At 40.3% G+C, this 27,960-nt stretch overlaps 1 protein-coding gene across 3 annotated transcripts; it reads right to left on the reverse strand.

Annotated features, from left to right (window-relative positions):
- Window positions 1-112: 112 nt before the first annotated feature.
- Window positions 113-27,918, reverse strand: map3k7 (mitogen-activated protein kinase kinase kinase 7). 3 transcript variants are annotated; one of them, XM_072362741.1, is made up of 18 exons: window positions 27,688-27,918; window positions 27,058-27,177; window positions 26,878-26,988; window positions 26,670-26,735; window positions 26,532-26,577; window positions 25,291-25,429; window positions 21,300-21,428; window positions 20,354-20,478; window positions 19,901-20,031; window positions 18,772-18,853; window positions 18,280-18,410; window positions 17,713-17,860; window positions 16,973-17,053; window positions 13,388-13,455; window positions 6,973-7,072; window positions 6,015-6,076; window positions 5,591-5,706; window positions 113-1,699 (listed from the first exon to the last, which is right to left on the reverse strand). In XM_072362741.1, the coding sequence occupies exons 2-18, from the start codon at window positions 27,148-27,150 to the stop codon at window positions 1,519-1,521; spliced, it is 1,809 nt and encodes a 602-aa protein (XP_072218842.1). In that variant the 5' UTR covers window positions 27,151-27,177; window positions 27,688-27,918; the 3' UTR covers window positions 113-1,518. The 3 variants fall into 3 exon arrangements, with proteins under 3 accessions (XP_072218842.1, XP_072218843.1, XP_072218844.1); XM_072362742.1 differs by lacking the exon at window positions 16,973-17,053; XM_072362743.1 differs by lacking the exons at window positions 18,280-18,410; window positions 18,772-18,853; window positions 19,901-20,031; ... (6 more) ...; window positions 27,058-27,177; window positions 27,688-27,918 and having other exon boundaries at window positions 16,973-17,136; window positions 17,713-17,776.
- Between the last annotated feature and the right edge of the window lie 42 nt (window positions 27,919-27,960).

Consider the following 27,960-nt stretch of genomic DNA (forward strand, 5'->3'; position numbering starts at 1 on the left):
GCAAATCATCAGTGCTTCTTTATACCATCTGAAGCAGAACTCATTAGTTACACAAGGAAGTGATCATTTGGAAAAACAGGAATCAATGAACATGCATCTGACACAGTCGCACGTCTTTTCACCATTTTGTTTATTTTATAATGCCTTGCTCATCGTCATACTGTACCTCCTATTCCCATAACATAGGAAACTCTGCTTACACAGTAGTGTGTGTGTGGTAGATCTAAAACTTATGAGGGGGACTAGTGAGTTTTAAAAAGTAAGACTCATCAAGTCTTTCGCTTTTTAAAACTGAATAGCTTAAATAGAAATAATATTATCTACATGGCCAGACTAAACTAGGTTAATGTGCAAAAGTACTCATGGGAAATGAGACGACAAGAGTAAAAAGTACATGTTGTAGTCCTTGATGTAGAGTGGGTGGGAAATATTTATATTATCAGCTTACTGACACACTTTTTCCTCTCCAGAAAGTATTTCAATCATGTCCAGTACATTAAAAATATCTTTTTACTCTCCATCCCTACTAGATGTCACATAAAACAATCACTTAAATGCAGGCAAATTCTAAGGCAACATGTGAACTAAAAACAAACTCGATACTGTACGGTGAGGTGAAGCCTCTTTCTTTTTGTCCGCAGGGGCATTTCCAGACCAGAGAAAATGTATCCTAATGCAAAAAACAACACAAAAGCTATCATACCAAGTGAACTACTCAATAAAAAGTACAAAAAACATTGACACACAAAAACAACGGTGAGGTCAAACAATAAGGGAATCCACAGCTCCTTGCGTTTGCTCTGGAAGCTAGTTGAGGATGAGGAACAGATCATTAAAACAAACCCAATGCTCTTTACTCTGCTGTAACATCTGACCGGAGGTCTGTAAGTTCCAGGCTTGTGATTAGAAGAGGGAGAGGTTAGAGATAAATACATTGATTTCAAGGAGGGAAGGTGTGCTCTGCACAACAAGGATTCCATGCGCGCACTGCAGTCTCAGACATCCTCATTACTTCTCATAATTTTGCAGAAGTCTCACACGTTTAGCTGAAAAGCTTTCGTCTTGGTTTTCACATTCTGAGGAGTACAACATGGCTGCCAGTTGCTAAGGCCTGCAAACACACACTGACAAGCCCGGAGGCCCTGAGAGCAAACACAGAAACCCTAAACCTGCACTCCTCAGGCCGCCAGTGTGCTCCGTTCAGTGTGCCAGGTCCATCCTAAAGCACAGCCACAGCGTCTGGGCTCATCAGGATAGGAAAGCAGTGACTGTTTGGTCTGCGTCACAGAAGACACTGTGAGGATGTGCAAATGTATGTACAGAGGTCTTCCTGCTGGGTCTACGGTGCAACATGCAGGACGCAGTAGAATGCAGGTCTCTTTACAAAGATGGACTGGAGCAGTGTGTGAGTGTGTGTTGAGAAGCAGAGTGAATAGTGTTACAGTTCAGGAGAGATAAGGATGGGTGGGAAGCTCAAAAGGAGGGGGTAGTAGTAGCACTTCGTATGTCTGCGCCTCATCATGATGTGCCCTGTCTCTTCTGTTGCTGCACCCGGATCAACTCCAGCTGTTTTTTGCACTTCTGGTAGTATGTAGACAAACTCTTGTTCTCCTCCAGCAGTTTTTTGTGCTCCTGCACCAGACGTGATGTGTTCTGCTGGTCCTTCTCATCTTGGTCCAGTTCAGCGATGAGCTCATTCCTGCACAGACAGGAAGGGAAACCAAGTTAAGTGTGTTTTCAGTCCCTTTCATTTACAGGCTGATGGCTCATCATTTAATGGAATTAATCTTTCATCTCATACAGTCATTCATTACTTCAGCACAACATCAAACCTTATGGTCCAGCGATCCAAAATCATTTAGACCCAGCAGCATTCACCAAATTCTGCAAAATGGCACCTTCCTACGGTATAATGCTGCTGATTTGTGATTTCAAATTGGTACTTTCTAATAGTTTCACACTGGTAACAGTTTATTTCTGATTGACTGCTTTGAGTTTGCAATCACTGTTGGACTGTTCAGTTTCAACAGTAACAACTATTTTTGTAATTCTAAAAAGGTTTTGAGACAGACAGAAGGTAAAAGGAGACCTATCAATTATCAATTACCGTTTTCATTGCATCAGTCTTTCCACAATTTGACTCCGGAAGGCAACAAATCACCAACTAACAGATTGCTTGTCGTGGCATTCGTGTTCTAAAGATGAATCTCACATTATCATCAGTGCAACTGGTGACAATTTTGTTTCTTTTTTATACACTTTCAATAGTAATGACATTCCCAACTGCCCTAGCTGGTCTCAGCGTTCCAGATGGTCACCTAATATTTAATCACCATCATGTAAGATTTGTAAAACTTGTCATTGGTCTTCTGAATTGTGGTCCCACAGCCATAAATCCATTCATCGTATTATATTAATTGTAAATGCTTTAGTGCAAACAAGTTTACCCAAAGTAACTACACTAAATTACACTCCCTGAACCCGAGTCCTCCCAAAAATAAGGTTGTGCTGAAACATACTGGAGAACACTGGGTATGTTGATTAGTAACACTGGAACTGCCCAGCTGATGAACTCTATCAAAAATAGTCATTCAATCTTACCTGCCGGTATTCTGCATCTATACTAGATGCATCTATCAACTTTGTTTGTAGCTCCTCCGCTTGTTTAATAGTCTGGAGTGTCACATCGTGCAGTGAAATCGAACCATCCATTTTCTATACCAGCTTTATCCAATCAAGTTCAACTTTAACTTCAAGTTACTGTGGTTAGGTCACCAATCAACTGAGTGTAAGCCAGAGTATCCACAGAAACCCACGCCTGCATGGAACGAACATGCAAACTCCACACACAACGGCCCCGACAGAGATGGGAACCAGGAACCTTTCTGCTGGTGACCCCGGCAGTGTGGCCAGACTCAAACCACACCATGCAACACAAATACGACGCAAGCAGCCGGCTGTTGTGCAGTTTCAGTGGTGCCAGAAGTGTTGCAGTAATACTCTGTCCAGTGCTGGTAACAGTACTCTGCAGGTGTGGAAAACTCTTGATTTTAAAAAGCATCTCCATGTGGGCGTGAATGATTCTGAACCAATGCGGTAAGAGAATATCATTATTGTTAGCAGCCTCAACAAAATCAAAGCATATATTTATTAATTCATTGTTCCTAAATTTTAATTTCAATCATTCATTCATTTTAAGTTGCATAGTTATGTCAGTAGATTACGCTCAACAGTTGTAAAACACCAGTGAGGAAGTTGGTTTCAACATTATGGTAACTCCAGTGCCAGTTGATATGGTGGAGGAATATACAGCTCACCTCCACGTGCACACACACTTCTTTCTCTATTAAATTGTTCAAAAGCTCAGCAGATGGTTTGCAATATAAATCATGGATATCTAGTTTGTGCAGTGATCACATACTGTGTTCATCTCTAATGGACACATGAACATTATGTACTGCAGGTATGGATTTAAAGCTCAATCTTTGTTTCTGTGCTGAAAGGAGTTGAGCTCCATAACAGCTTAACACAGCTAGGATGATGAACAGCTGATCCCGCCAACACTGAAGCATGGCAAAGCTGCGCCGAGTCGAACCGTACTGTACCATACCTAATCGAATGGTACGGTAAAACGCCATCACTGTGCAGCAAACACAACAGAAGCTCAGGAAGCAATAATGGGCCTTAGCACCTCTGGGCATGTCATGGGATTCAGTGGCTGAGGGGGTGTCCAGTGGCCCAGAGCCTGGTCGTGCATGTCGCCAAGCAGCCACAGATCAACCTGCTTTCCGCCTGGAGTGTTGAAAAATGTTTCATGCTGCCCTGACATACCAAGTAGATTCTATGTAAATTGGCTGTTTGTCTTATTTTGTGAACGATCTGTGATGCTGTGAGTATAAGTGTCCTCTAGATGTGTTCAGGCTGGGGTGCACTTTTCATCTGTGATGACTGTGTGAGACAGGATTTTATACGTGGGATGACTTCCTTTCTCATGGTGAGAAATCAGAGTTCATATCACTGCCAATACCATGCTGTCTGGCACAGACTCCGTTTTAACTTCAAGGCATCATCAATGTCTTACTAATTTACAGGCCGAGTCTGAAGTAGAGGATACACTGATGGACGCATCGGTAAGCAGTGCCTTGTCCAAGGATGATACGGCACGTGGCCCGAGGATGCCGGGTGTCGAACCACCAACCTTCTGATTGGTAGGCATCTGCTGTAAGATCCCACAAGGGACGTAATGCTTACCGGTATTACGGTAAATCGCAGTGACATTTTACGCGATAAAGATTACCGTTTATGTTTGAATTAATCTCATTATCTCGGTGGATTATAGGGATATGTAATAACAGCCTCACCCAAGTCTTGCGAGCGTGTCTCGTGCGATTGCTCCGTGCCGCTCCAGTTCCGCTCACACCACGAGTCAAGAGCGTGCACAAATCCACCCAGAATTCACCTGTGCCTTCAACAATTAACAGAACTGTTAGTCTCCACGTCAACAAACCCGCTGCACGTACGCCACGCTGTGCATCCCTGGATGAATTGCTCCTTCTTTAAAATTTGAGCGAGTGAGGAGCGATTTCACCGGAGCGGAATACATTTTTTTGGTGAGCGGGCAGCAGAACTGAGCAAAGCATTTCGGTGTGACTTTGACTGGTGAAGCAGGGGGGGAAACAAATACCTATGAGAGCGAAGAGCGGAAATTCTTACCGCTCAGCTCCGTTCACATGCTTTGGTTCACATACATCATGTGACTGACGTTTTCAGACACTTAGCAGCTACTAGCTGAGCAGCAACTAGCCTTTGTTAGCAGCTGTGTTGCTAAGTGTCTCCAAGTGAAATGGAACCGAAGGCACCCCGTCTACTGTCAGCTTTGTGTGCTCCACTGAGCCGAGCCGACACAATGTAAGGCAGCATAAAATATTGTAAACCTGTTCATTAAAGTTAGGAAGAGCATATAGTGATATTTATGATAGCGAGATAAAAACGTGAGTTGACATTAACAGTGATTTATTTAATCAACTCTTTCTGTGCCAGTTGTTTGCCCTTTTAATGTGAAAGTTTCATTTTGATAAGATTTTGGCTTCTGATGTTTTAGTATGACAAGAAAATCACAAGATTTCATGAAATTATTTCAATGTATGTGTTTTTTGGACATTTGCACAGCAATTGAGAATATCGTGATAATTTGGTCACTATAATCGAGATATCAAAATTTCCATATCGTTACAGCCCTAGATCCCACCCTAACATTTCAATAAAGCCGAGTTCTGGACTTCCACCAGGACACTGCAAAACCTTGATTCTTTCCTTTTTCAGCCAATCAGCTGTAGAGCAGCAGCTGTGCTTGGGATTATTGTTGCTGCAGGACTCATTTCAACCGTTGATTTACTGATGTGGTCATTTTGGCTGAGTTATATTATGAATCAGAGCTCTGAATGAGTAGTCTAGCATATTTTGTAAGACTAATTTATAAATAAATTAATAATTTTGTTCATTTCAATTCTCAATCAAAATTCCAAAATTATGATTAATCATTTCCAAGATGGATTTTAAAAGTCTGACATGAAAATGTAGCTCCACTTACTTCCTCTGGATCAGCAGGGCGATCTCTGTTTGAACTTTCAGGTATTCTTGGGCCATCTTGCAGTGTTGCTCAAACACAGCCATGGACTCTTTGGAGTTGGGACAGGGAGCGAGGGGCTGAAAAAACACAAGCAATTAAGTCTTAGTTGACCAGAAATGGTCTGCTCAGTGGTTATATCACCTGTAAGTTTAGTCTGTGCCAGTGTGTGTGCATAGTGTTTATTTTAACATCGCACTGTTAGGTAACATGTTTTCAGCAGTAATCCCAACACGAAGGAGTTGATACTGTCAGAGAAAAAAGTTAAGCTGCGGCAGAGTTCAACTTGACTCAAAACAGCTTACAATTGACTAAACCGAAATGAGTCATCAAACAGGTAATACACGTGGCATTGCTCTGTGAGCTGGCAGCTGATTGGAGAGGTTACCTGCAGCTGGTGATCCAAAGTGAGATAAGCCATGGGAATGGAGTTGTCTGAGCCATTAGTGTCTAAGAAGAGAGAGAGAGAGATAAAGGGCAAGTTGTTGTCTGACTGCCCAAGAAAAGTAGAGCTCAGAAATCCCTTCCTAACCGTCTCCTCTGTCCTGCAGTCCTTCACCAACAGAACAAACATCTCCTGGCTTTTCTGATCACGAGTGGACAGTTCTAAATACGTGAGTTCACACGAGTGTCCACATGCGTCCTGGCCCCTTTTGATCAGATCTCAGATAAGCAACAAACAGGACATCAGCACATCTATTTATGTTTCTGTTAAATCAGAAAGACACTGATTCATTGATACATTGACGTTTCAGATTCTGAGTCGCATTTGAACTGTATTCATAAAACAGCTCAATAACAGAAGCAATAACAGAGAAATAAAGGAGCATGAAATGAACTGGTTTTTGATCTGTCTAAACCCAGAGTGGAACAGGTACAGCCAATAAAAGAAGTTGATTTCGTTCTTTCCTACTGCCTGTGGTAGAGTGTTTATCCTCAGTCCTGTGAGGAATAAAATTTACCAGCAGACCACTGGCTCCAAGGCGGCAAGCCTGGAACTATAACAATGTGAAGGTAGGACATTACACTGTTCTACAGGTTGTGTAGAATTCTACAGCTTCTGACAAGCACAACTCTCTGAAATAACTAGTACAGTTTATTTTTTCTAATGTCAGCCGCTCGCAGCAGAACTCAGGGTGAGCTGCCAGAAGTCCGATTACATATTTGTGTGAAATCTAGTCATAATTAGAATGTGAATTCTTGAATTTAAGTATAGTTAATAAATTAAAACACAGGAACACCCACTTTTACATGTCAAAACCATTAATATAGTTTTCCCTTTTCCTTTCTCATTCCTGTGACTCTGCTGCTGAAGCGGACTGAAGAAGAAAAGGAGCCCCGAGTACCTGTGGGGTCATCAGGGGAGAAGTAGCCTCTGCCGCTGCTCTTGTCAGGTGGCATCGTCCTCACACTAGGACTGGATGACCGGCTACTGTTTCTGCTTCCCTGCAACAGAGAAAAACCCCACAGAAAATCAGAGAAGCCAGTCACAGCTTCTGAATGTTTAAGAGTAAACTGGAAATATGTCAAAAGAAAGATGCGACAAAAAAAATACTCATGGACATCACAGAGCTGTGCCACAATCTTACTACTGAAAATGACAGCTTTTCCAATTTAATTAGTCATTTGTTAGTTGCAGCCATCAAAGTGATGTTGGAAATGGCCAAATCTGAGAGAAACTATTTTCATGATTTTGCTTTTGTAAACCAATACAATGGATTTGATATAAAGCGATCACTCATGGCCATCGAGTTTCAGGCTCAATCTTAGGCTTTTGACAAAAATACAGTTTTAACCAAAATTTTAATTTTCAAAAGGCCCCTCCATTTTAACAGAGCCAAAAGTCATTCAAATTAACTCATTAAATCAGTTTTGTTGCTATGTAATGACAAATTAGGGAGATAAAAGGTCTGAAGCTGACCCCAAGTGCTGAATTTGCAGGTGGAAGCTGGCTGTCAGTGGAACTAGGTCATTTTATTAATGATGGAACTGTTTTACAGACATAAATAGCAGGATGAATTCTGTAGTGTGTAGAGCTGTACTCTCTGCTCAGCTTTAGTCCACTGGTGCAAAAATACATGAAACAAAACAAAGAGCTAAATGAGGCAAATACATAGGATGATCTTAGTTAGCAGAATCAGTCAACTGACCTCAACCCAAATGAGAATGCTTTTCACTTACTGAACACAACAATGACAACTGAACCACAAACAAGCAACAACAGGATTAAAGGTGTAGCAAAGCATCTCATGGAACAAAATCTCAGCATTTGGTGATGACTTCAGTCACTGCAGCGATCAGCTGCAGCAATCAACTATTCTTGTTTCAACAGTAGTGACGTTATCACATATTTGAGCCTGTGATAGTGACAGGACTGTAAAAATATCTCTAATTTCCATGTCACAAAGCTTATTTAAAGCTGTGTATTAGTTTGAAAAGGTCACACAAGACTTTCAAGCTACTGCCTACTTTTCCCAAGTTTTCTTATTAAAATGTGTCATTGCTTCTGTCACTTTCTGCCCACTGATTCTTTACTCTTGGTTTGAAGAAGAATATATGATATGCTTTCAGGATGGGAAACATACAAAACAAACAAGCTTAAGAGGAGGAACCAATCCATAACACAACCACCCTCCCCCACCCCCAAAAAACTGACACAGTGCAGCAAGTGGGTAAAATAAAGTACAAATAAAATTAATGCTGCAAGCGGCGATAAAAGCCCTCGCACCCAGGCGGGGCTTCGGCCAGTGATGCAACCGACTGCCGCATTGTGGCTTTCAGGCCCGGCTCGTCGGGCACGGTGCTTGAAGGATGCAGAGACTGCTTCATCTAAACATCCATTCGGTGACAATGTGAACATAAGTCAATACTGACATGCAATCATGCAAAATATGAGTTGTGCTGGACGGTGCACAGCTGAGCAACACCAAACTTCTGATTCACGCTGAAGGACTGTCAAACAAGAAGTGTCTTAAATAAATAATGACAACATGTCGTCTGAGCCATATTGAAAAGATTAAGGAATTACTGAGCAAAGTTTGAAATGTATGTTTTGGAGTAGCTTTATAATTTATATATCAGTTCAAACCATGTGTATTCCATTTTCGACAGGTGATGAAACACTTTGACATGTGGTTGTCTTCAGAAAAGGACTTTGATCATCAGTGATGACTGGTGGTGATGCTGACAGCAGGGGCCAACACAGATACTATGAGAGCCAACTGGTTACATTACAACGGAAGTACCAAAACATACGAGCTTTAGCGACAGCATTGTTAGTCCCAAAAAATGCCCTGATGGAATAAAACACTTGCACGCACACATGACTGATAAGGTTCCACAGGGCTGCACTCCAGAACATGTTCTTTGTTGTGCCAAACATCCAGTATGTCCAAGTAAAACAATAAGTAACCACAGTAAGAATAGCTGATGTTTGGAGAGACAGACCGTTAAATTAATAAAGATCAAGGAAAGGCGTGTGATGTTTTTTGAGAGTTACTTGAGAGGTTCACACCAACAGCTTTTCTGTGAGGCAAACAGGCTCATTGAAGTTAGGTATTTCTGGATGAAGTCCTGCTCAATAGAGAGCACAGCCAAGACGTTCAGTTTGTTCTGTCCCATTTTTAAAAAAAAGCCACTCTTCATCCACACGTATCAACATAAGCCACGGCTCACTTTACCTCCCTCATCATTGACAAAGTCTGTGGCCTCTGGCCTGAACAAATTTAGCCCAAATGTCCAGCAAATGAACGGGTGTGCCACAAAATAAATGAAAACTCTTGCTACTGTGTTTGGGCTTTAAAAATCTTTAAAACAATTCAAACCATATAGAAAGATTCCGAGTTCTTCCTCATAACTATTTGGCGCTGAATCTACTCTCTACATTGATTTTTTCATTGTGAAATAAAATAAGAGTGGGCCTTAGCCATGTAAGCTAATTTATACTAGCCGTAGTAGGGGATCATCCTTGTGAAATATAGTGCAGATTACATGTTTTATGTGTACTTCCTTACATAAAGTGATATCCTTTTAAAAGCGGGCAGAGCAATGGTGATGACAGAAGAGTGACTTGTACAAGACGCTGACTGTAATCCAACAAGTGAGGTTTGGTAGGGGCTCAAACATTCTGGTGTGGTGGTGTGTCTTCTGGCTGCTGCCATGGCCACACCCTTTGACGAGTGGAAAAACCTCTGATAACTTTTAATGACGAGGGGTTGACGCTTATACTGACCAAGTTTCAGGGTGACATAATAAAATATGTTGGAAGAATTCACTGAAAAGTAATTCTTCAAAAAAAAAAAAAAAAAAAAAAGAAAGGCCAAAATTGCAACTGAAACTGGACATCCACTCAAATTTGCCACTTCCTGTTTGATTTAGTTAGTGGGTCCAAGAGGCTTTTTTGTATACATTGGCATGTTATATGCATGTGCCAATTTTCATACCTGTGGTTAAAGTAGGGGGGGGGGCTGTAATATTGTAGAGGGCGCTCTTCAGCCATTTTGGCACATTGCCAATATTTGCACAGGTCTACATTCAGGGTGTAATCTTCATGCAAACCGCAGTTTGGTGAAGCTTGGAGGTTTTATGCTTGATACATTATATGTATGTTTTATACATGCTTATGGCCTTCCTGTTTCCTGGAAAGGCATAAAATTCGTCATGGATAGGTTATGTGAAAATGCACAAGTTTGATAAGGTTACATTAAGAAAGGCTCATGCATATTCTGACAAACCTTTTAGTGTCAAAGGTAAACTGTTCAAAATATAGAATATAATCGACACATCACTGTCCGTTATAAGTGGGTGTGGTTATAGTGAGTGATTAAACCCTGTAAATTTGGCAATGCTCAGATTGAATATGTATGATTTATAAGGAGTTTTGATGTCATAGTGTGATATGGAAATTTCATTATAGGTGACCATATGTGTGACATTTGGTGCCCAATTAATTTATTATAAGGAAGACCTAACAACTTCCTGCCTTGTGTCAAAACATCGAAGTTGTATACCACAGCTTTTAATAACTTTTGACCATTTGGACTAATTTTCAGGCCTCTACGGTGAAATCTCTGAGAGAATTTTGTTCAAATGTAACATACAGGAGGCACCGAAATGGCATCTTTGAATCAAAATAGCTGACACCCTGTTGGGTTTGGGGCATTGCTGAAGGAGGATTTCTCGCCAGTCTAGACTGAGGATTCTATAAACTTACCAAGTTTAATGAAAATCTACCACAAAAGGTGGCGTTGTGGAGTAATTTTCACCAAAAAAGCACAAGACATCAAAAATACATAATTTTATGCATTCAAAAAGGGCAGTTTTGAGCATGTTCAGGCCACCAAAATAGCAATTAATTCATAGTAAGAGAAGAAGAGGAAATAATAATGACTCCAGCTACAATAGGCCGAAGGGGGTGCTCGGGCCGAAAAATAAGCAGGATGTCAACTTCACCATACTAAGAGAAAACGTCTTTCCAAATTATTATCCGTGAATCACAGACATTATAATACAAGTGAAAACACTGGACAGCTCTGGGTAAGGTTAATTAATGTTCACGTCCAACTGAAATCTCCAAAGGTGTGAAACTGAAAAAGAAAATGTATCATTTTTCTTTAGCGAAAAAGGGCAACACCTTTGAAGATTAATCAGGGTTGCTCCTTTAGCTCGAAGCTCCAAAGTGGGTGGTCATGTACTGGAAGGATTTGACTTACAGGAAACGCCCTCTAATGATAGCTTTACAAGCCAAAAACAAAGGCTGTTTTGTTAGCAATGATGTGAAGAATAATGTTTAAACCTAATATTTAACAAATAACGCCTATTTAGCCGTGATAGTTTTTTTTTGTTCAGACAATATCTTCTGTGTTCAGTTACTTTTGAGCTGTGTCGTGACATTGCTTTAATGACGCTTTATTATTTACTACAAAAGAATAAGGACAGTCCTGCTAGGTTTGAATTTAAATACTAATGTCTGATTTGATGCACTGATTGAATCTGTGAGATCACAAAGGAGGAAGAAAATTCAGATGTTAAAGATGGCTCTGTGCGGAGCAATAACCGCAACATCTGCACAGTGAAGTATTTGGATGTGGAGCCAGGAGTGGTGGGATCAGGATGTGGCTGGTTACACGGAGCAGGATTTCTTCCAGAACTTTACAATGTTGAGGACTGCCTTGCATCACATTTGTCAGCGCCTCTCCCTGAGACTTTCAAGAGGAGACACGTCATTCAGGAGATCCATCTCCTTGAGAAAGCCAGTGGCAGTGGGGCTATATTGGGTAGCAACGGGGGCGGGTTACCGCACCTTGGCCAACCTGTTTGGCATCGCAAAGTCCTCTGTTTGCGCTATTGTGCATGACTTCTGCAAAGCTGTGCACCAGGTCCTCATGCCTGACTATATTAAACTACCCCAGGGAGACGATCTCCAGGAGGTGCTGCGAGGCTTCAGGCAGAGGTGGGGTTTTCCCCAGTGTGCTGGGGCGATCGGGAGCAGTGCAGCGCGGGTCAGAATGACGTCAAAGTCGCATTAAATGCGACCTGGCTGTTTCGACTGCGGTCGCATTACAAAAAAAAAAATCAGATGCGTATCCGATTCAGTACCACAGTTAAAAGCAGTCTGATTCCGATTCGAAAATGTCAGATTCAATGCGACTTGTGCTGTTCACACGGCCAAAAGCAAATCAGATATGGGTCACATATGAGCAAAAAAAAAAAAAAAAAAAAAAAAAAAAAAAAAAAAATCGGATTCAGGTCACTTGCAACTGCAGTGTGACTGTAGCCAAAGACAAACAAGACACACAACCATGCACACTCACTCACTCCTTGGGACAATTTAGAGTCACCAATTAACCTGACATGCATGTTATTGGACGGTGGGAGGAAGCCGTAGTACCCAAAGGGAACCCACGCTTCCACGGGGAGAACATGCAAACTCCACACAGAAAGGCCCCAGCTGGGAGTTGAACCCTCTTGCTATGAGGCAACGGTGCTAACCACCACACCATCATGCAGCCCTAGTTACAAGCAGATTACTACTATCTTAATTCAGAAGCAAACAGGAATTTCTACAGGAGGCTCTTTTACTTATCTGATGTCATAGTTTGCCCTATCAACCATTTCCAATGCAATAAGAAATTTAGAAGAAAGCAAATACAGTACTTACTGTATATTGTAGCTTTTCTAGTATAGTTGACCACTCCAAGCGCTTTCAGACTGCAAGCCACATTCATCCATTCACACACACTCTCATACAGCATGTCTTAGTCTATACAATGTTACAGGCTCCACGCATCAAAAGCAAAGTGGGGTTCAATGTCTTCCACATGTGGTCTGGGGAAGCCAAGTGAACCACTGACTTTCAACAACAGTTACAGCAGCCCCATCAAGCAAAAGCAACCCAAACTTCTTATGTATAAGCAGTTCTTAGGGTCACAATGTGGTAACCCTTTGCAGGCATATCCCAAATGAACAGTTCTAATTTTGAATAGGTGAATGTCTGCCACACTAATGCTACAATGGCTATGAATATACCATCTATGGACAGTCAGGGACTTAACTCATTTTTGTTGGGATTTGTTTGAGCCCTATACATTCTCATTTTCACACATATATAAGAAAATAGGGGGTACCTGAAAAAAATATGAAAACTAATTGCTCTCTTATAAGTCAAAAACAAGGAATTTAAGGAAGACATTGTTACAAAAAACAACATAAAGAAGCTCCAGTGACACCGTCATTTACTTCTTGTGTTTGACTGAGTCTTACCTGGCTAGACTCCGATCCGATGCCTGACAGATCCTGTACAGACCGACGTCTCTGAGCCTCGCACGTGGCTGTGAACAGGGTAAAAGGACAAGTGAAGAGGAGAAAGAATGAGACCCAGGGGGTTTTGGGTAGCAGTGGTGGGGAATGGTCCTGTAGAATTGTTTTGGTAATGACTTGAGGGAAAATTAGGCCTACAGAGTCATATGGGCCAGCTCCACTGACTACTGAAGTAACTGCAGTCAAAAGATGATATGTCTGCTCAATTTGCATGAAAAGGACATTAACTCCCAAATTTACAGATATGTCAAACTACAAGTCATGGCAGCCCTTACTTCCTCCACAGCTTTTATAAAAGACTACAAATAAAATGAGAGAATAATTATTGGGACTGATACACAGTTTTTTACATTTTAGAAAACAAGTTCATAAATCCACATTCTTAATAAATTTACAATTTACAGTGTTTTGAAAATTATTGCTAAAACCTGTGCATTTTAATATCCACAAGTCATCACATGATTGGGAAAAATGAGTTTGTCTTCAGAAAAAAGAAAAAAAATGCAGATTAGTCACAGTGCTGATGCAGTTTTATGCTAAAAACAATGACTCATGTTTGATAAATAGTTGAGACTCTTCTGTTTGGCAATGTATTGTTTTCAATCAAAAGTGTAACAGATTAGTTTAAAGTCCATCCTAAATAAAAATCATTATTTCGAAGTTTCAGATGAAGGCAATTTGAAAGATGACGTGATTTGTTGTGGATGCAAGTGTTTTTGTCAATTTCCCAAATTCCGCATGCAGGAGTTTATCAAGCAGATAGTTTCACAGCAAACACAGTTCAAAGCTAACATGGATGTACGGGTTTATCTCACCTTGGCTGACTATAAGCACTACCCAACACACAATGAAACCACAAAGCATGAGGACACACGTGAACAAAGAAGCACGCAGCAGAATACAAAGCACCACGGATTTTTACGTGGTGATGTAATCACATGAAACCAAACTTTCAAAACTGGATTCACTGAACTTTAAAACGTCAGAAAAACAAATCTGGATGCACAATTTTAGCCCCAGTGTGTCAGTTGTTACTGAGCAGCAGGGGTGTAAACCAACAGCCGGAATGGAATTATTTTTAACACTGATTTTCTGTTCAGGATATTTAAGGCGAGTATGAAAACAGGGCTGGAAATGCTGACAGTAAAGGAGGAGACATTGCAGTGCTTGTTACCAAGAAATGGTGTAATCCAGAACATGTCGACGTGAAGCAGAGTATGTATTCCTGTTGCTGCGAGTATCTATCCATACTCTCGACCATAAGAGTGTTATTTTGATAGGTGTACACATCTCATGCTGCACTGCTGCCAATGCTGCATGGGACGTTTTCAGTTCAGCTGTTTTCAGCATACAAACACATCCAACGTATTCATGGCAATTGCTGAAAATTTCAACCACATCTCCCTCTTTGGTATACCATGTGGATTCCTACACAATCACCTGCATAATAGATGACCTGACAGACCAACCAGTTTTTCAGAATGAAAGTTTGTGTGTGAGAAGTTGGTCAGCAGCACAGGAGCACCACAGGGGGTTGGGGTGCTTTCATTGTTAGCCTTAGAAATTCCAGTATACCTCAGAATTCCTCTACAACTCAGGTCTGTCATCTGCAGAAATATGCCAAAGACTATGCAGTAGCGGAATGGTTCAGCGAGTCCTGGCCAAAGGGTTGGGTTCAGAGAACCGGTCGACCATTTCGTGGCATGGTGTGGGTGCACTTATCTTATCATGAAATTGTGCAAGGATCAGCATCAGCATCAGAGCTAGAGACTCAACAAAACAAACTGATAAAGACAGTTGATTCTGTGCTAAGAATCGCTCTGGAGCCACTAGAATCGACTGTAAAAACAAGAACATTACAAAAGTTGCTAAAAATAATGGACAACACTGCACATCCTCTGTCAAAAGCAGTGATTAATAAAAGGCATATGCTCATCAGACTTCTTTAGTTCTGCTGTAACTAAGAATAATACACAAGGTCATTTTCTGCCCACAGAAGCTGCAACATGATGACTGTATAATGACCAAACATTTCTATTAATTCAACATTTATTTTAAGCCTAATTATAAACATAACACAATTATTACCCTTCTACAAATGTCACCAAAAACTGAAAATGAATACACTGCCCACTGTAACACCCATAGCCACTGGACATCAGCGATTAAGGCACAATGTCATTGTATGCACATGCAACGATAGGTGCCCTTTACTCCAGTAGCATACACTGAGAGACTGATAGTCACTGGATTAAAATTGTGAATGAACTGACAAATTCAGTGCATCTCATAGAGCCTCAAAATAGAAGCCTTTTCAGACATTCAAAGCTGTCCCCGTTCCTCTCATCCGTATCTCTGCTTGTAATAATAGCTGACCCTCAATGTGAGGGAAATTAATCAAAAAGACTTTTTCAAAGTTAATAGATGTAAAGAGAGCAAGAGAGGGGAAAAAATAGCCATGCTTTCTCAAAGTCCTCTATGCATGAAAGCCAAGGACAGGCTAAAATGTAAAAAACTAGAGCTTTACTTTTACTACATTTACTTATGCTACCCATGAACTGCTGCAGCCAAGCCAGGGACATGACAGAAGACAGAGCTCTGAGTTAGCAAAGTTATCTCATCTGTGTTCCTGATCTCTTGCAGTGAGTTCATTTTCAGCTATTTGATTTTACAGTAGGTGACTGAAAGTCAGCATTAAAATCTGAGGAAAATTAAGTAGATACTTGAGAATGGGTCTAAATGGTGATAACAGATGAGAAAGCTTGAATATTAACTCATGCTCTGCTCTTGCCAACTAAAACACTAAAAATAGGGAGAAAACAAAACAGAAATAAACAACAATAAAAAACAGAAAAACAAGGAGACAGGAAGCACCTCTGATGTGTGTTACTCCACGATGAGCTCAACTACACCATCTCAGAAATGAAACAGTAATGAACATGTCTACAACCTCATCTCTAAAAACGTTAGGATGCTTTGTAAAATCTGATCAAAAACAGGACGTAATGATTACAGGTGTGCATCATCCCCATCTCTTTTGAATAGTTTGGAAATATCTGGGAACCAGTAGCAGAAACAGAATGTTCATCTATTCTTTTCTGATATAGGGTTCTAGCTGCTTAACAGTCCTGGGTCATCTTTGCCATATTTTGCATTTTTCTGTGCTCAAAATTCATTCAATTGGTGAAAGGTATGAATTGCAGACAGGCCAGTCCAGCACTCCGACTCCAACCAATTCAAGACAAGTTTCTATTTTTCTAGAAATAACAAAATGTCTCACTGAACGTTCAATATGTTTTTTGTTTGATTGTAAATAAGGTATGGATTTATTAGATCTGCAAATTATTGCATTTTGGATTTATTTGCGTTTTACTCAGCATCCAAACCTTTTTGGAAGTGGGATTATATATTCTTATAAGGATTGTTGTATGGGGTGACACACAGGAGAAAGCCATGCCAGATGACAGCAACCCACAGGCTCTTTCCAGCTCCACCTGATCACCAGGAATACCAGTGGTCCAGTGATACCTGTGATGACGATCTTGGGGACATCCAGAATGGTTCCAAATGATGCAGTTTTACGGTGACCTCGTTTATACTGGGGGCGTGCTGCAAAAACACACATACACACACATACAGCTGCGTACACAACAAGCATGCAGACTAAGACAGACTGTGAGCCCACAGCAGGACTGCAAATATGGGTCACATACATGCAGAGCATACAGTGTGCGTGCAAGGCAAACATGCATCCGCTCCATTCTAGGAGCGGTGGAACAATACTGCAAAAACTGCTGGCAGCCACTGCACTACATTTTATTAAACAAACACCAGTGGGCACTCATCTGAGGGGATTACAGAAACTGAAGCAGCATCAAAGTCAGTGCAAACAACTAAATTAAACCAAACAAATTTACATGAAAATCTATATGTGGAGCGCTCTTGCTGTTAATTCTGTCTGAGCCTTTGAGGAATGGGAGAAGATTGATAGCAAAATGCCCTTGAACACTGATAACTGTCAGAACCTGCTATCTTTAAATGAGGAATCAATCTTTGACTTGTGATGAAGTCACAGAAACTACAGAGACCACTTGGGTTCCAGTAGTGCAGCCTCTTGTGGATTAGAAGAGGTGTCATCCCAACAAGGTCTGCTTCAGCAAAAACACCGGATGTCTTCTCTGTGTAATTTGTCTTGTCAAATAAGAAGATCGAGCATCACTGCCTGATTTTCATGTGTATTTTTTGTGCCATGTGATGCCTGGTATTACCTGCAGGTGCAAATGACATCTTGGGCTCCAACTCTGACAAGTCAGCACTCATTCTTTTGCTGTCAGAGGATGCCAAACACTGAGTTCGTGACGGCAGGCTCTCAACGCTACCCCCTCTGGACAAAGGCAGAGTCCTTAATGGGTCTCCCTGTTAGAACAATGGAAACTTTAACTAAAACCTGTTTCAACTACTTTCCACCAGTTTCTTCAATGACTATGGTGAGAATTGTACCACTAAATATTAAAATGGTAATTATAACAATAAAAAACATTAATTCCAGAATTTTTTTTAAGAATGCAAGAGAGAACTGAGGTAGAAACAAATGTAGGATTCCTTCAGTCACATGGTGTGTGACATGCATGGTCAGCTCCGATAGGGAGAGCTACGGTAACCTAAGAAGCTGGCTTAGGATTCTGTGTCTGATTAGGCTTTCAAAGTGCATGGACTTACCCTGTTCTGTTTTCTGAATACTACTCTGACCATGTTCAGTCCAATAAAACCACAGACACAAAAATAATGCCAGCACCATATGACACAGATATCATATTGTATAATGACGGTCATACCTTTGGCTTGAAATGAGGTGCAAACTGAGGTGTGATCTTGATGGTGTCGTTGCTCCCTTGAGAATCACTGTGCTCCATATTTGCATCACTTTTGTTGCTTGTGCTGGTGCCAGTATAGTCCACATATGAACCTGGAATTTTCCCATAACACATTAAGAAGGTTTGATAGGTTAAATTTTTTTTATGGTGAACTCTTTAAATGTTCAGAATCTGTTGTTGTGTGAGGGGCTCATGTTTGTGTCTGTCCAGCTTGACATAAATGCTGATTGATTTAAAGTAAAGTAGAGACTAAACCAGGTGAAATTGCAAAGAGGATAATGCATGAGAAATAAAAAGGTGAATAAAAAGTAACATCTGTGAAAAGTTCTGACTATAACTGCATTGGATTTAAAACCAATGACAAGATTTTTCCAAAGTGAGCACAGAAAATTCCAAAGAGTATGAGCTGTAAAGGAAATAACTGATCTAAATATATGCATTTGTGTCCTGTACCTGTACTGGTTGCAGAGTTGCTCTGTCCCTCGTCTGAATACTGGTATGGATATTGCAGAGGTTCATCAGATCCTGGGAAGTACTGAAAAAAGATTTTAAAAGACAGTGAATACATAGTTCACACACTGTCTCAACCCGTAATGTTCCAAAACTTTTTACATGGGGCCTGGGTTTAAAATCTCTGCAGACAGTCTGAAACAAATGTTGCAGACTCTCTCATGCCACTGCTCCAGAGTATCTCAAGAGCATTTCAGGACGCCAGTGCGTTTGTGAAATTAGCTTATGTGTGCTTATAAGAGGTGAAAAACAAGCACATCATGCCAAGGATAAGTTACAGACAGTGAGGAACAGTCTCCACTAATTTAGCTTGGTGTGACAATTTCCAATAAAAACGACTAATCTATAGCATGACATGTTTTTAATAAACTGCTTCAAACTGAAAGCACCACCTAAAAAAAAAAAAAAAAAATTGTTCACTTTGATACACTTTTTATGCTTTGACTGCATTACTGATAAATTATTTGGACATAAACAATTTACAGAAATTACCAAGTTTCTTTTTTTTAATTCAACTGAAAAATGTCAGAGTAATGAAGTAGTTTAAAAAAAAAAAAAAAAAGGATAAAATCAAAAATGATAACTTTTTATTTTATTTTCATTAACCTTTATTTATACAGGTAAAATCTCATTGAGACCCAGGGTCTCATTTGCAAGAGAGACCAGTTTTAGGAAGGCAGCAGCGAAACAAAGTTACAGACGAACTGAACGTACAAGAGACAAAATCAAAACAGGAACATACGATAATTAATAATAATATAAATAAATAAATATCTTAATATTAATCCTTTGCTCTAAAATTAAACTTCAGTTTGGTATTTCTGTTTTTTTTTTAACCAAAAATTAGACATTTATTTTTATTTGATTTATTTATTTAACCAGGTAAGATGGTTTAGAACCAATTCCCATTTCCAACGATGGCCTGCAATGATGCACATGAAGCATCTGGATGACATTACCAACGTTTTTTTTAGCTCAGGCTTTGGCACAGGGGGTGATGTTTATTTGGGTCATCACTTAGGTTTAATCAAAGCCTTATGCATATATCATGTAGTGCAAAGTGACAGATTACCTTCATTAGATGAGTCATGATCTTCACTATTTCCTCCATGGAGGGCCGCTGAGAGGGGTCTTTAGACCAGCAGCGAGTCATCAGGCTCTCGATGGGTTTAGGCAAATTCTTGATTAACGGAGGTCTTGTACCTGAATGACAAAAAGCGATGAAGCAGTGACTCACACATATTCAAAGAAACAAACAGCCTTTGACACAAGAATACACACAACAAATGTAAAACTAAAGCCCTGCCTCCTGTTGCTTCAGTCAGTCATGGGTCAGGCAGGTAGAGAATGCATTCACCTCCATCCATCTTTGATGTGGGATTAACTGGAGTGAGTGCTGCACAAGTCAACATGTCTTTCAGGTGCTCTCTTCTGTCAGGTTCTCTGACATGAACATCTGAGGAAAGCAATCGACTGCTGGACACGACCTTAGGACGGAGACACACTTAAATCTCGTCTGACTCACCATTGTGCACAGCCCACATAATGCGAAAAGCCGGTCCTCCAATTTCATCAAAGGGCTTCCTTCGAGTGATCACCTCCCAGAGAATGATCCCCCAGCTGAACACATCACACTTCTCACTGTAATTGCTGCCTGCAAATACATAGGAACCAACCAAAACCCTTAGGTCCTTTTCAAACAGAGAAAAACAGCTTAGACTGACATTGCTGACTGACTGATAAAGGTCATTTACTTATAGTACATTTGAGATGAGCGAGAGGGAAGTGCCTGTGAAAGCATAGCTGCTTTATCTAATTATTTCAAATGGGAGAAGCAATTTTTTAACCAAGGAACTGCTCCTGAGTTGCTTATTTACTGGGCTTGTTATTGCAGAATTAAAGTGCTCATCTCAAAGCTATTTTAAAGATGCTTCGCTGAGGTGTTCCGTTTTTCACACTGATGCAAATTAGTTGCAAAGAGTTCATGGAGAGGGCAGGAGTAGGCTGTTTAATTGCACTGGATTCTTTTAACTTGCCTCCAAAAACAAGATAATGACTAGACGCTAATTCATCTTTCCTCCTGACCCCCTCGCCAGGAACGTCTTATCATTTAGCAATACATTAGGCTTTGGTTGAATGGGAACACAACTGTTACAGTGTAGTCTCCCTGGGGAAATAAAGGCAGTAGCATCAAACCATTCATCTTCTTGCCATGCTTTGGCGACTACCATCAATAAAGCACAAGAGTACAGTGGCTGATGATGCATCGAGGATTAATGCGTCCATGTTAGAAGCAATTAAGGTGAAAAGTGACAATGCAAAGTTGGTGCTGGTAAGAGAAATGTGCAAATAGGGCTGTGGTACTTCTGAGAGAACCTACAGTCATAAATATCGGTAAATTAATCATGATACAAACCAACTAAGATATCAGCAATGCTAAGCTTTTCTAACAGCTGGAATGCAACTGACACTTGCCTTCAAATACCTCTGGAGCCATCCATGCTGCACTTCCTTTGTTGTTGGTCATGTGGGTTTGAATGTCACATGCTGTTCCAAAGTCACATATCTTCAGCACAGTGCCTCCTGCCACAAGAAGCAGACTGAAAGAAAGAAGGTAATAAATAAAACTTGCTTTGGTTGAGATTAGCTAAGGCTGTGTTGATATTTTGACATTTTTAAGAACATTCAGCATGTTAAATCTGCGTCGAGTCTGTACTGCGTGAAATCAACCTGATTGGCGGTCCAGTGCAATGGATCAGCTCTAACGGACATTTAGAGGTTATTAACTATGTATTTTTTCCCTCATGAAGCTCAAATTGATCATTAAAACATTTATGCACAAAACTAAGGATATGATGCGACAGCATTAGTTGAAATGCAGGTTTCTGAACAAAACAGAAACCTAACTGGGCAAGCACAATGTTGGATACTAAAAACACAATGAATAATGAACTGACTTTATGTAAACACTACTTTGTTTACTTTTTTATCTTTAAGTATTCTTTTTTTATGCTGAAAATAGCCGCATTCGCACGGAGACGTTCTAAGAACGCAGTTCTAAGAACTGTCCACTTCGAATTTGGTTCTAAGAACTGCCCTTCCCCAGGGGAACTGTTTCATTTTGCATTCGCACATGAGTGGGGTAGCGCCACACAACAACAAAACAAAACCTGCAAAAAGTAAAAGTTCATGGTCTGCATGACGGTGATATTAATCGTGGACGATCACATCAAGCGTCTAAGATGGAGGCTGGAAGAGCACACAGCGAGAGTCAGGAGACGAAGAATCGAGCAGCGGGCGATACTTCTTCATTTCATGAAGGAAAGAAGGAGAGCAGGGCGCCGCAGACAAAGGGGAAGACGTTTAAGTTTAACTTATTAAACAGGCGCTGGTTGTGTCCGTGTCGTATGAGTAAACATTTCAGACAAGAGGCGGAGCTTCCAGCCACCAAACACCTATGTCATATGTGTTGCTATGGGAACCAGAAAAGACCCTGCCTCAGAGAGAAGCTCAGAGAAGGAGCTAAAATGGTTACTAGTTCCTGTATGTCCGAATGCACAAAAAACCCCCCCAAAAAAAACGGCCCTATTCCTGAAAGGGTTCTAGGAACTGCAAAAGGTTCCTACAGTGGGAATGTGCCTAATGGCATACAAACAACTGGCCCCTTCTGTACCAGACTCATTTTCTTTTAATGAACATTGACTGTAGGTCCTGGCTGGCTGTTGGAAAGCAACTTTTCAGTCCAAATGCAGGTAACATGAGGAAACAATGCAGGGGCCTGCTGGTGCTTTTCTTTTCTCTCGCTCAGTTGGTCTACTTGCAGGTGCTCCTGATGGTTCTCCACCTGGTTTCCCCAGAGGCTGGAGAATGTTTTCTGTTTGGTTTGTACAGATAGCAGCTAGTTGTCTGGTTTCATCTTGTTTTTTTTATTATCCTCTCCGATCATCTCTGTCTCATTTCTCTTTCTTTGCTCTCCCTCTTTCCCTGTCACCCCGTCAGGTTCGGCACTATTACATGTCAAGTATTGTAAAAAAATAAATATATAAGCAGAACTTGGGAACAATTTCATTGGACCACTGTGAACTATTCCTTAATTTTATTGGTCTAATGTTACGAGACAAAATGTTTTTGGCGACATGAAAAGAAAAAAAACACAACACATTAGCTGCCCCGTATTATAAGCCACGATGCTCAAAGCCTGGGGAAAAAGTAACGGCTTATAGTCTGGAATTTATGGTAAATAAAAAATTCCTTCACCAATGCTGTGTCAGAGTCATAATAATGTGAAGGGGAAAAAAACTGTCTATGTTCTGTAACCGATGTTCCAAGCAGTCTGCCATTAATGTGTAGTCATGTATTTTGTTTGCCAATAAAATATATGTTGAATCAGCATTTTTTGAAGCCCTGCTGTTCTAATGTAGTGAGCTAAATTAAATCATGAACAGAATGTGCTGGTCTTAATCATCTAACAACATAAACAAACATGCTAATGGAAATTTCTAATTTCTTCAATCAAAAGGTACTTGTGACTTGCCAACTGTTACTGCTTCTTAAACTTTGTTAAAACATTACATTTTTCAATTTTAGATACACTACAATCACACATTTACACAACTAATAGAGACACGAGTCCAGACATAAAGCATTTTCCCACTGGACAGTAGGATTAGTCTCGACACGGCTCTACTCTCCTCTCAACTCTCAAAAGGTGTATTGTCTGAAACCTCAGACAATGCACCTTTGATGTGGGCCGTTCATTATTGTGCCAACATGTGAATCTGCAGTTGCACAGAGCCAGGAAACAAAAGTTACCTTTGTGTATAGAGTGGTTAGCATTATTTATGTGAGCAACCAGCTTTGAGCAAAATTTGACATTTTAATTGCCATATTTAACCACAACAATATTGATTCTGTGACATGTTTTTAGTATTCAATCCATTAAATATTTGACCCACCATGGATTTGAATCCTACAGTTCACAAATTTTGGGATTTCAAATGTCCAAGAGTGCTTGGTGATCATAAACCAGCAGAGAGCTGATATTTAAAGTGACAAAAACAGCTCACAAACACCGACTTCACAGCTACAAATAGCAGGCCACACACATTGGTGCCATCTTGGAGGTTATGGAATCTTCAGGTAGCATTTTAAATGTTAAAATTCACGACAGTACAATTAGAAAAAAAAACTGCAAAAGTGTGGATTGTTTGGAAGGGTTGTCAGGAGTAAGATTCTTCTAGACTTAATGCACCAACCCATTTCCCCCACATACAAAAAGATCACACGATTCAATGGTTTCTGCATGCTCATCTTTTATCTCTTTGAACCATCATTACCTGCCTTTCCAAAGTTTGTTTTACCATTAAAACGTAAAATACCTTACAGGAGTCGGAAAGCAGTGTGGTCTCCCCTATAAAGAAATGAAATGAAAAAAAAAAGGTTGCACCCTATATGCTGAAAACACCTCAATAGCATTGGAAAATGTCTCAGCTTCATGCTTTTACAAGAAAATCTCAAGTTCAAAACCATTTCGGTCCTGAGAGAACCCTGACCATTAAACCCTTATTATTCCTCTTAACGTGCTCTTCAATGACAGTACATTATTGTTAGGAGTTTTTTGCAGGTGTTTTTCCATTGTACCACATACCATGTTATGATATTTTGGTACTACCTTAGCCGAGGTTCCAACCCAAACAGATACTATGCAGTAAAACAGAAACACTGCACAGCATTGCTTGCTCACAAAGAATAATCACCCGTAGGAATACAGTGCACACACTGACGCAGTTCCCTACTTCACTCTGGCACACAATTTACAACAGAAATGACATATCTCATTCGTGCACACAGATCGCATATTGTGTGCATGACTAATGGCTACTTGAGCGTTTATATTAACTGAGAGTATAAATTCACAGATCAATTTTTGTGAGTGGAGCTGAGCTCCAGAGTCAGTATCTCTCCCGAAAGATATTTAAACGTTCGGATGTAAAAGCCTGCTGTAAACTGATTCAGTGCAAGAACTACTCTATACTCCTCTGTAGTCTTCACTTGTCTTTGGAAATATAATAAATAAATATAAAGTCATAAACACACGCTCCTGGAGTGTGACTCGACTGAGCTTCACATGCACCGATGATAAACAGTCGATCCTGTCCACAGTTAGGTGGAAAACAAAGCATCCAAAAGCCATGCTGAGTTCAACCATACTGTACAGTACTGTATAATGTAATAGAAAAAGCCATAAGGAGTGATTAACTGCATAAAAAGAGCCTGTGTTGGAACACAAAGGAAAAACATATTTACATCCAAAATGTGAATCCGTGTTGAAAAATCTGTACATTTTTGGCATATAACTATAAGCGAGCATTGCCTCTACATGAGTCCAACATTACAACTGATAAGATTTAAAGGAATTTGGTGGAAGTGAAACGGGACACAGGAGTGTGAGGTGAGGCATACTTGGGTGGCTTGAGGTCCCTGTGAATGAGAGCCTTTGGTTTCATGCCATGGAGGTAGGCGACTCCTTGGGCACACTGTAAACACCAGCTCATGGCATGGGAAGCAGTGTAATAAGGGAGGGGTTCAGCACCATGCAGCACTGTGGACAAGAGAACACAGTCACAAACGCTTCCACTACAGACCGAGACCAAGCAGAAACCTGGACGCTACAGGGATTCAGGACATAGTCATACACTGTGCCATGGAGTTCACGCTCTTCTTTACATAGTTGCTTTAACAACTTAAAGAAAAACTGTGACCACATGGTTTACAAAAAGCACTGACAATTTAACCAAATACTTTTTAACAATGAAAAATAATGGGACCCCAATGTAGTTCCCTGGAGTAAATCTGACAGAGAGATGAAGTGTGAAGCGCAGAAGAACACCACATTGTTGGAATGAGTTTAAGCAAACATGTTCACATTGCTCCAACCACTGGTGTGAGGGAAATGGTTCCATGGTCTGTACAAAGTAAAAAACACTGATGCAAACATGAATGACCTACTAAGACTTTCAGAGCTGAGAGCCCTCTGACTGCACAAACAATGAAAATCTATCAAACTCCAACGTTTTATGACTTGGATAACAATTTTATAATCCAGGAATTATATTTTCAATCAGTTGATGTCCTTGATAAAGTATTTGATGAATTCAAAGCAACACTGCCACATGAAGGTCCATCAACCAAAAACATCAGTATTAATCCTCTGATATAGATACACAGACACACACACATCTTAGAACTCAAAAACTGTCTCAGATGAGGCAATCTCAGCTGAAAAACACAATCCTCTTAAAACAAGAACCAAATTCCAGGAAACAAAATTATCCTTAAGTAGAGACAAAGTAAAAATCATATTGTGTGATGATTCATGCAGCTTTATGTCTCCAGTAATTACAATAATAAGTTAACTCTTGAGTTAAGCTTATTTTTGCATAAACAGTTATTAACACTGCATGTAGCATCTTTTATTTCCTTGCTCCTAAATATTTTAAGCAGGAAAACGAGGTTATACTGGATGTCACTGTGCAATGAGAGACAAGTGGCTCATCGTGCAACAGTGTTAAAATCAACTAAACAGGGTTGTTTCTTATATCTGTGCAAGGCTGTGCTTGTTTTACAACAAGCAAAGTGGAACACATGCTGTCATTTTATTTATAATATAAAGTTCTTTTCTCCATTACAACATCTTGACTCACCGTTGTACAATGATCCACCTTCAGCATATTCCATCACCAGACAGACCTGGGTGGGAAAGATGCCCATCGAGGTTCTTAGAATCACAGACTTAAATTTCAATGATCACCTTGCAGACACTAATATTTCAGTTAACTTACAGGATTTTTGCATGCGCCATACAACTTCACAATGTTGTGGTGGTTCACACGCGAAAGCTGTCGGAGCTGGAGACAAAGAGGAAAAATGTCAAACAATTCAATACATGCATGCTTCACTTTTAACACACAAAAATACGTCTTACTAAGGTACTCTATGTATGAAACTGTCTAATTAAACATTGGAAAAAATCTTGGAACAGTTCAGTACCTCAACAATAAAGGCTTTCCTCTCCGACTCACTCTCAATGGTCTTGATTGCAACATCGTTGCCTTTCCATTTGGCTTTGCAGACAACCCCAAATGCTCCTCTTCCCACCACCTGAAAATAGTTACCACATTAATAAAGCTTAACAGGCAAATGCACAAACACACAAATAAAGAAACCTACCTCTTCAACCTCAATATCCTCATAATTGATTTCTTCAAATGGATATCCAGGTGGTGTTTCCAGCATATCGTTGGATGGCAAAGTTAGAGACATTACTAGCTAAAGTAAGCTAATAACTTACTGGAAAAAAAGCAAAATGTGGACAGAGAAAATATTAGTGTAATTATTGCAAAATACATATTACCATGGCACAGTTGTATAAGTAGTTTATAAATATCCATGCTTATGGGTAATTAGCATGAAACAATAAGATCAATTTTTGCTTATCATTCTGACAAGAGCTGTCAAATACGGTAAAACGGCATAACGTTGGCTTTCTGTCAGCTTTTAAAATGCAGTATACCAGCTGACTAGCTAGCAGAGCTAGCAGTAGCTACCTTGAATAAAGAACTGTCACTGAACGCCCGAAGAGCTCAAAATGTACTTTCTGCAAACGTTATGTTAAGTTGGAGGCACTACAGCATGAGAATGGATCAATGCTGACTACAGTTCCACATTTACTACACAACAGTCACACGTAAAACCAGACTTCTTTATCAAGGCCTATAGTGAAGACTAGCTAGCTAAAGTTAGCTGCTTGGCCTTGTTGCTAAGCTAACTACCGGGATATCTTAGCTTAAACAATCCAACCATTCGTCGTTGATATGTCAGCGATGCCGGATCTTCGGACATTGGGATATTTTCAACTACTCATGTGTGGGAAATCGAGGAATAAAGTCCATTTTTAGAAAACGTTTCTCCCTATTCACTGCACAGCCAGACATAACTTTTTCAAAACTCGTCTTGCTGGCTTAGTCGGACTGTTATTCCTCGCAGAAACATAGCAGCTCCATCAGGAAGTGTGTGCACATTGCAACTCTGTCCCCTGAATGCCGAAAGGAAATTGTTGTTACAACCCTTTGA

This window comes from Leuresthes tenuis, unplaced genomic scaffold (genome assembly GCF_036924035.1).
Source record: "Leuresthes tenuis unplaced genomic scaffold, fLeuTen1.0.hap1 SCAF_13, whole genome shotgun sequence".
Lineage (NCBI taxonomy): Eukaryota > Metazoa > Chordata > Actinopteri > Atheriniformes > Atherinopsidae > Leuresthes > Leuresthes tenuis.

What these genes read in the sequence shown, in the direction of transcription:
- map3k7 (XM_072362741.1), bottom strand. Translation starts at nt 27,150, where the DNA reads ATGTCTCTAACTTTGCCATCCAACGATATGCTGGAAACACCACCTGGA. An exon ending in CTTTGGATCACCAGCTGCAG is followed by an intron (nt 5,707 to 6,014) that starts GTAACCTCTCCA and finishes GTGTTTTTTCAG; the next exon opens with CCCCTCGCTCCCTGTCCCAA. An exon ending in GCCCTGCTGATCCAGAGGAA is followed by an intron (nt 1,700 to 5,590) that starts GTAAGTGGAGCT and finishes CTGTCTGTGCAG; the next exon opens with GAATGAGCTCATCGCTGAAC.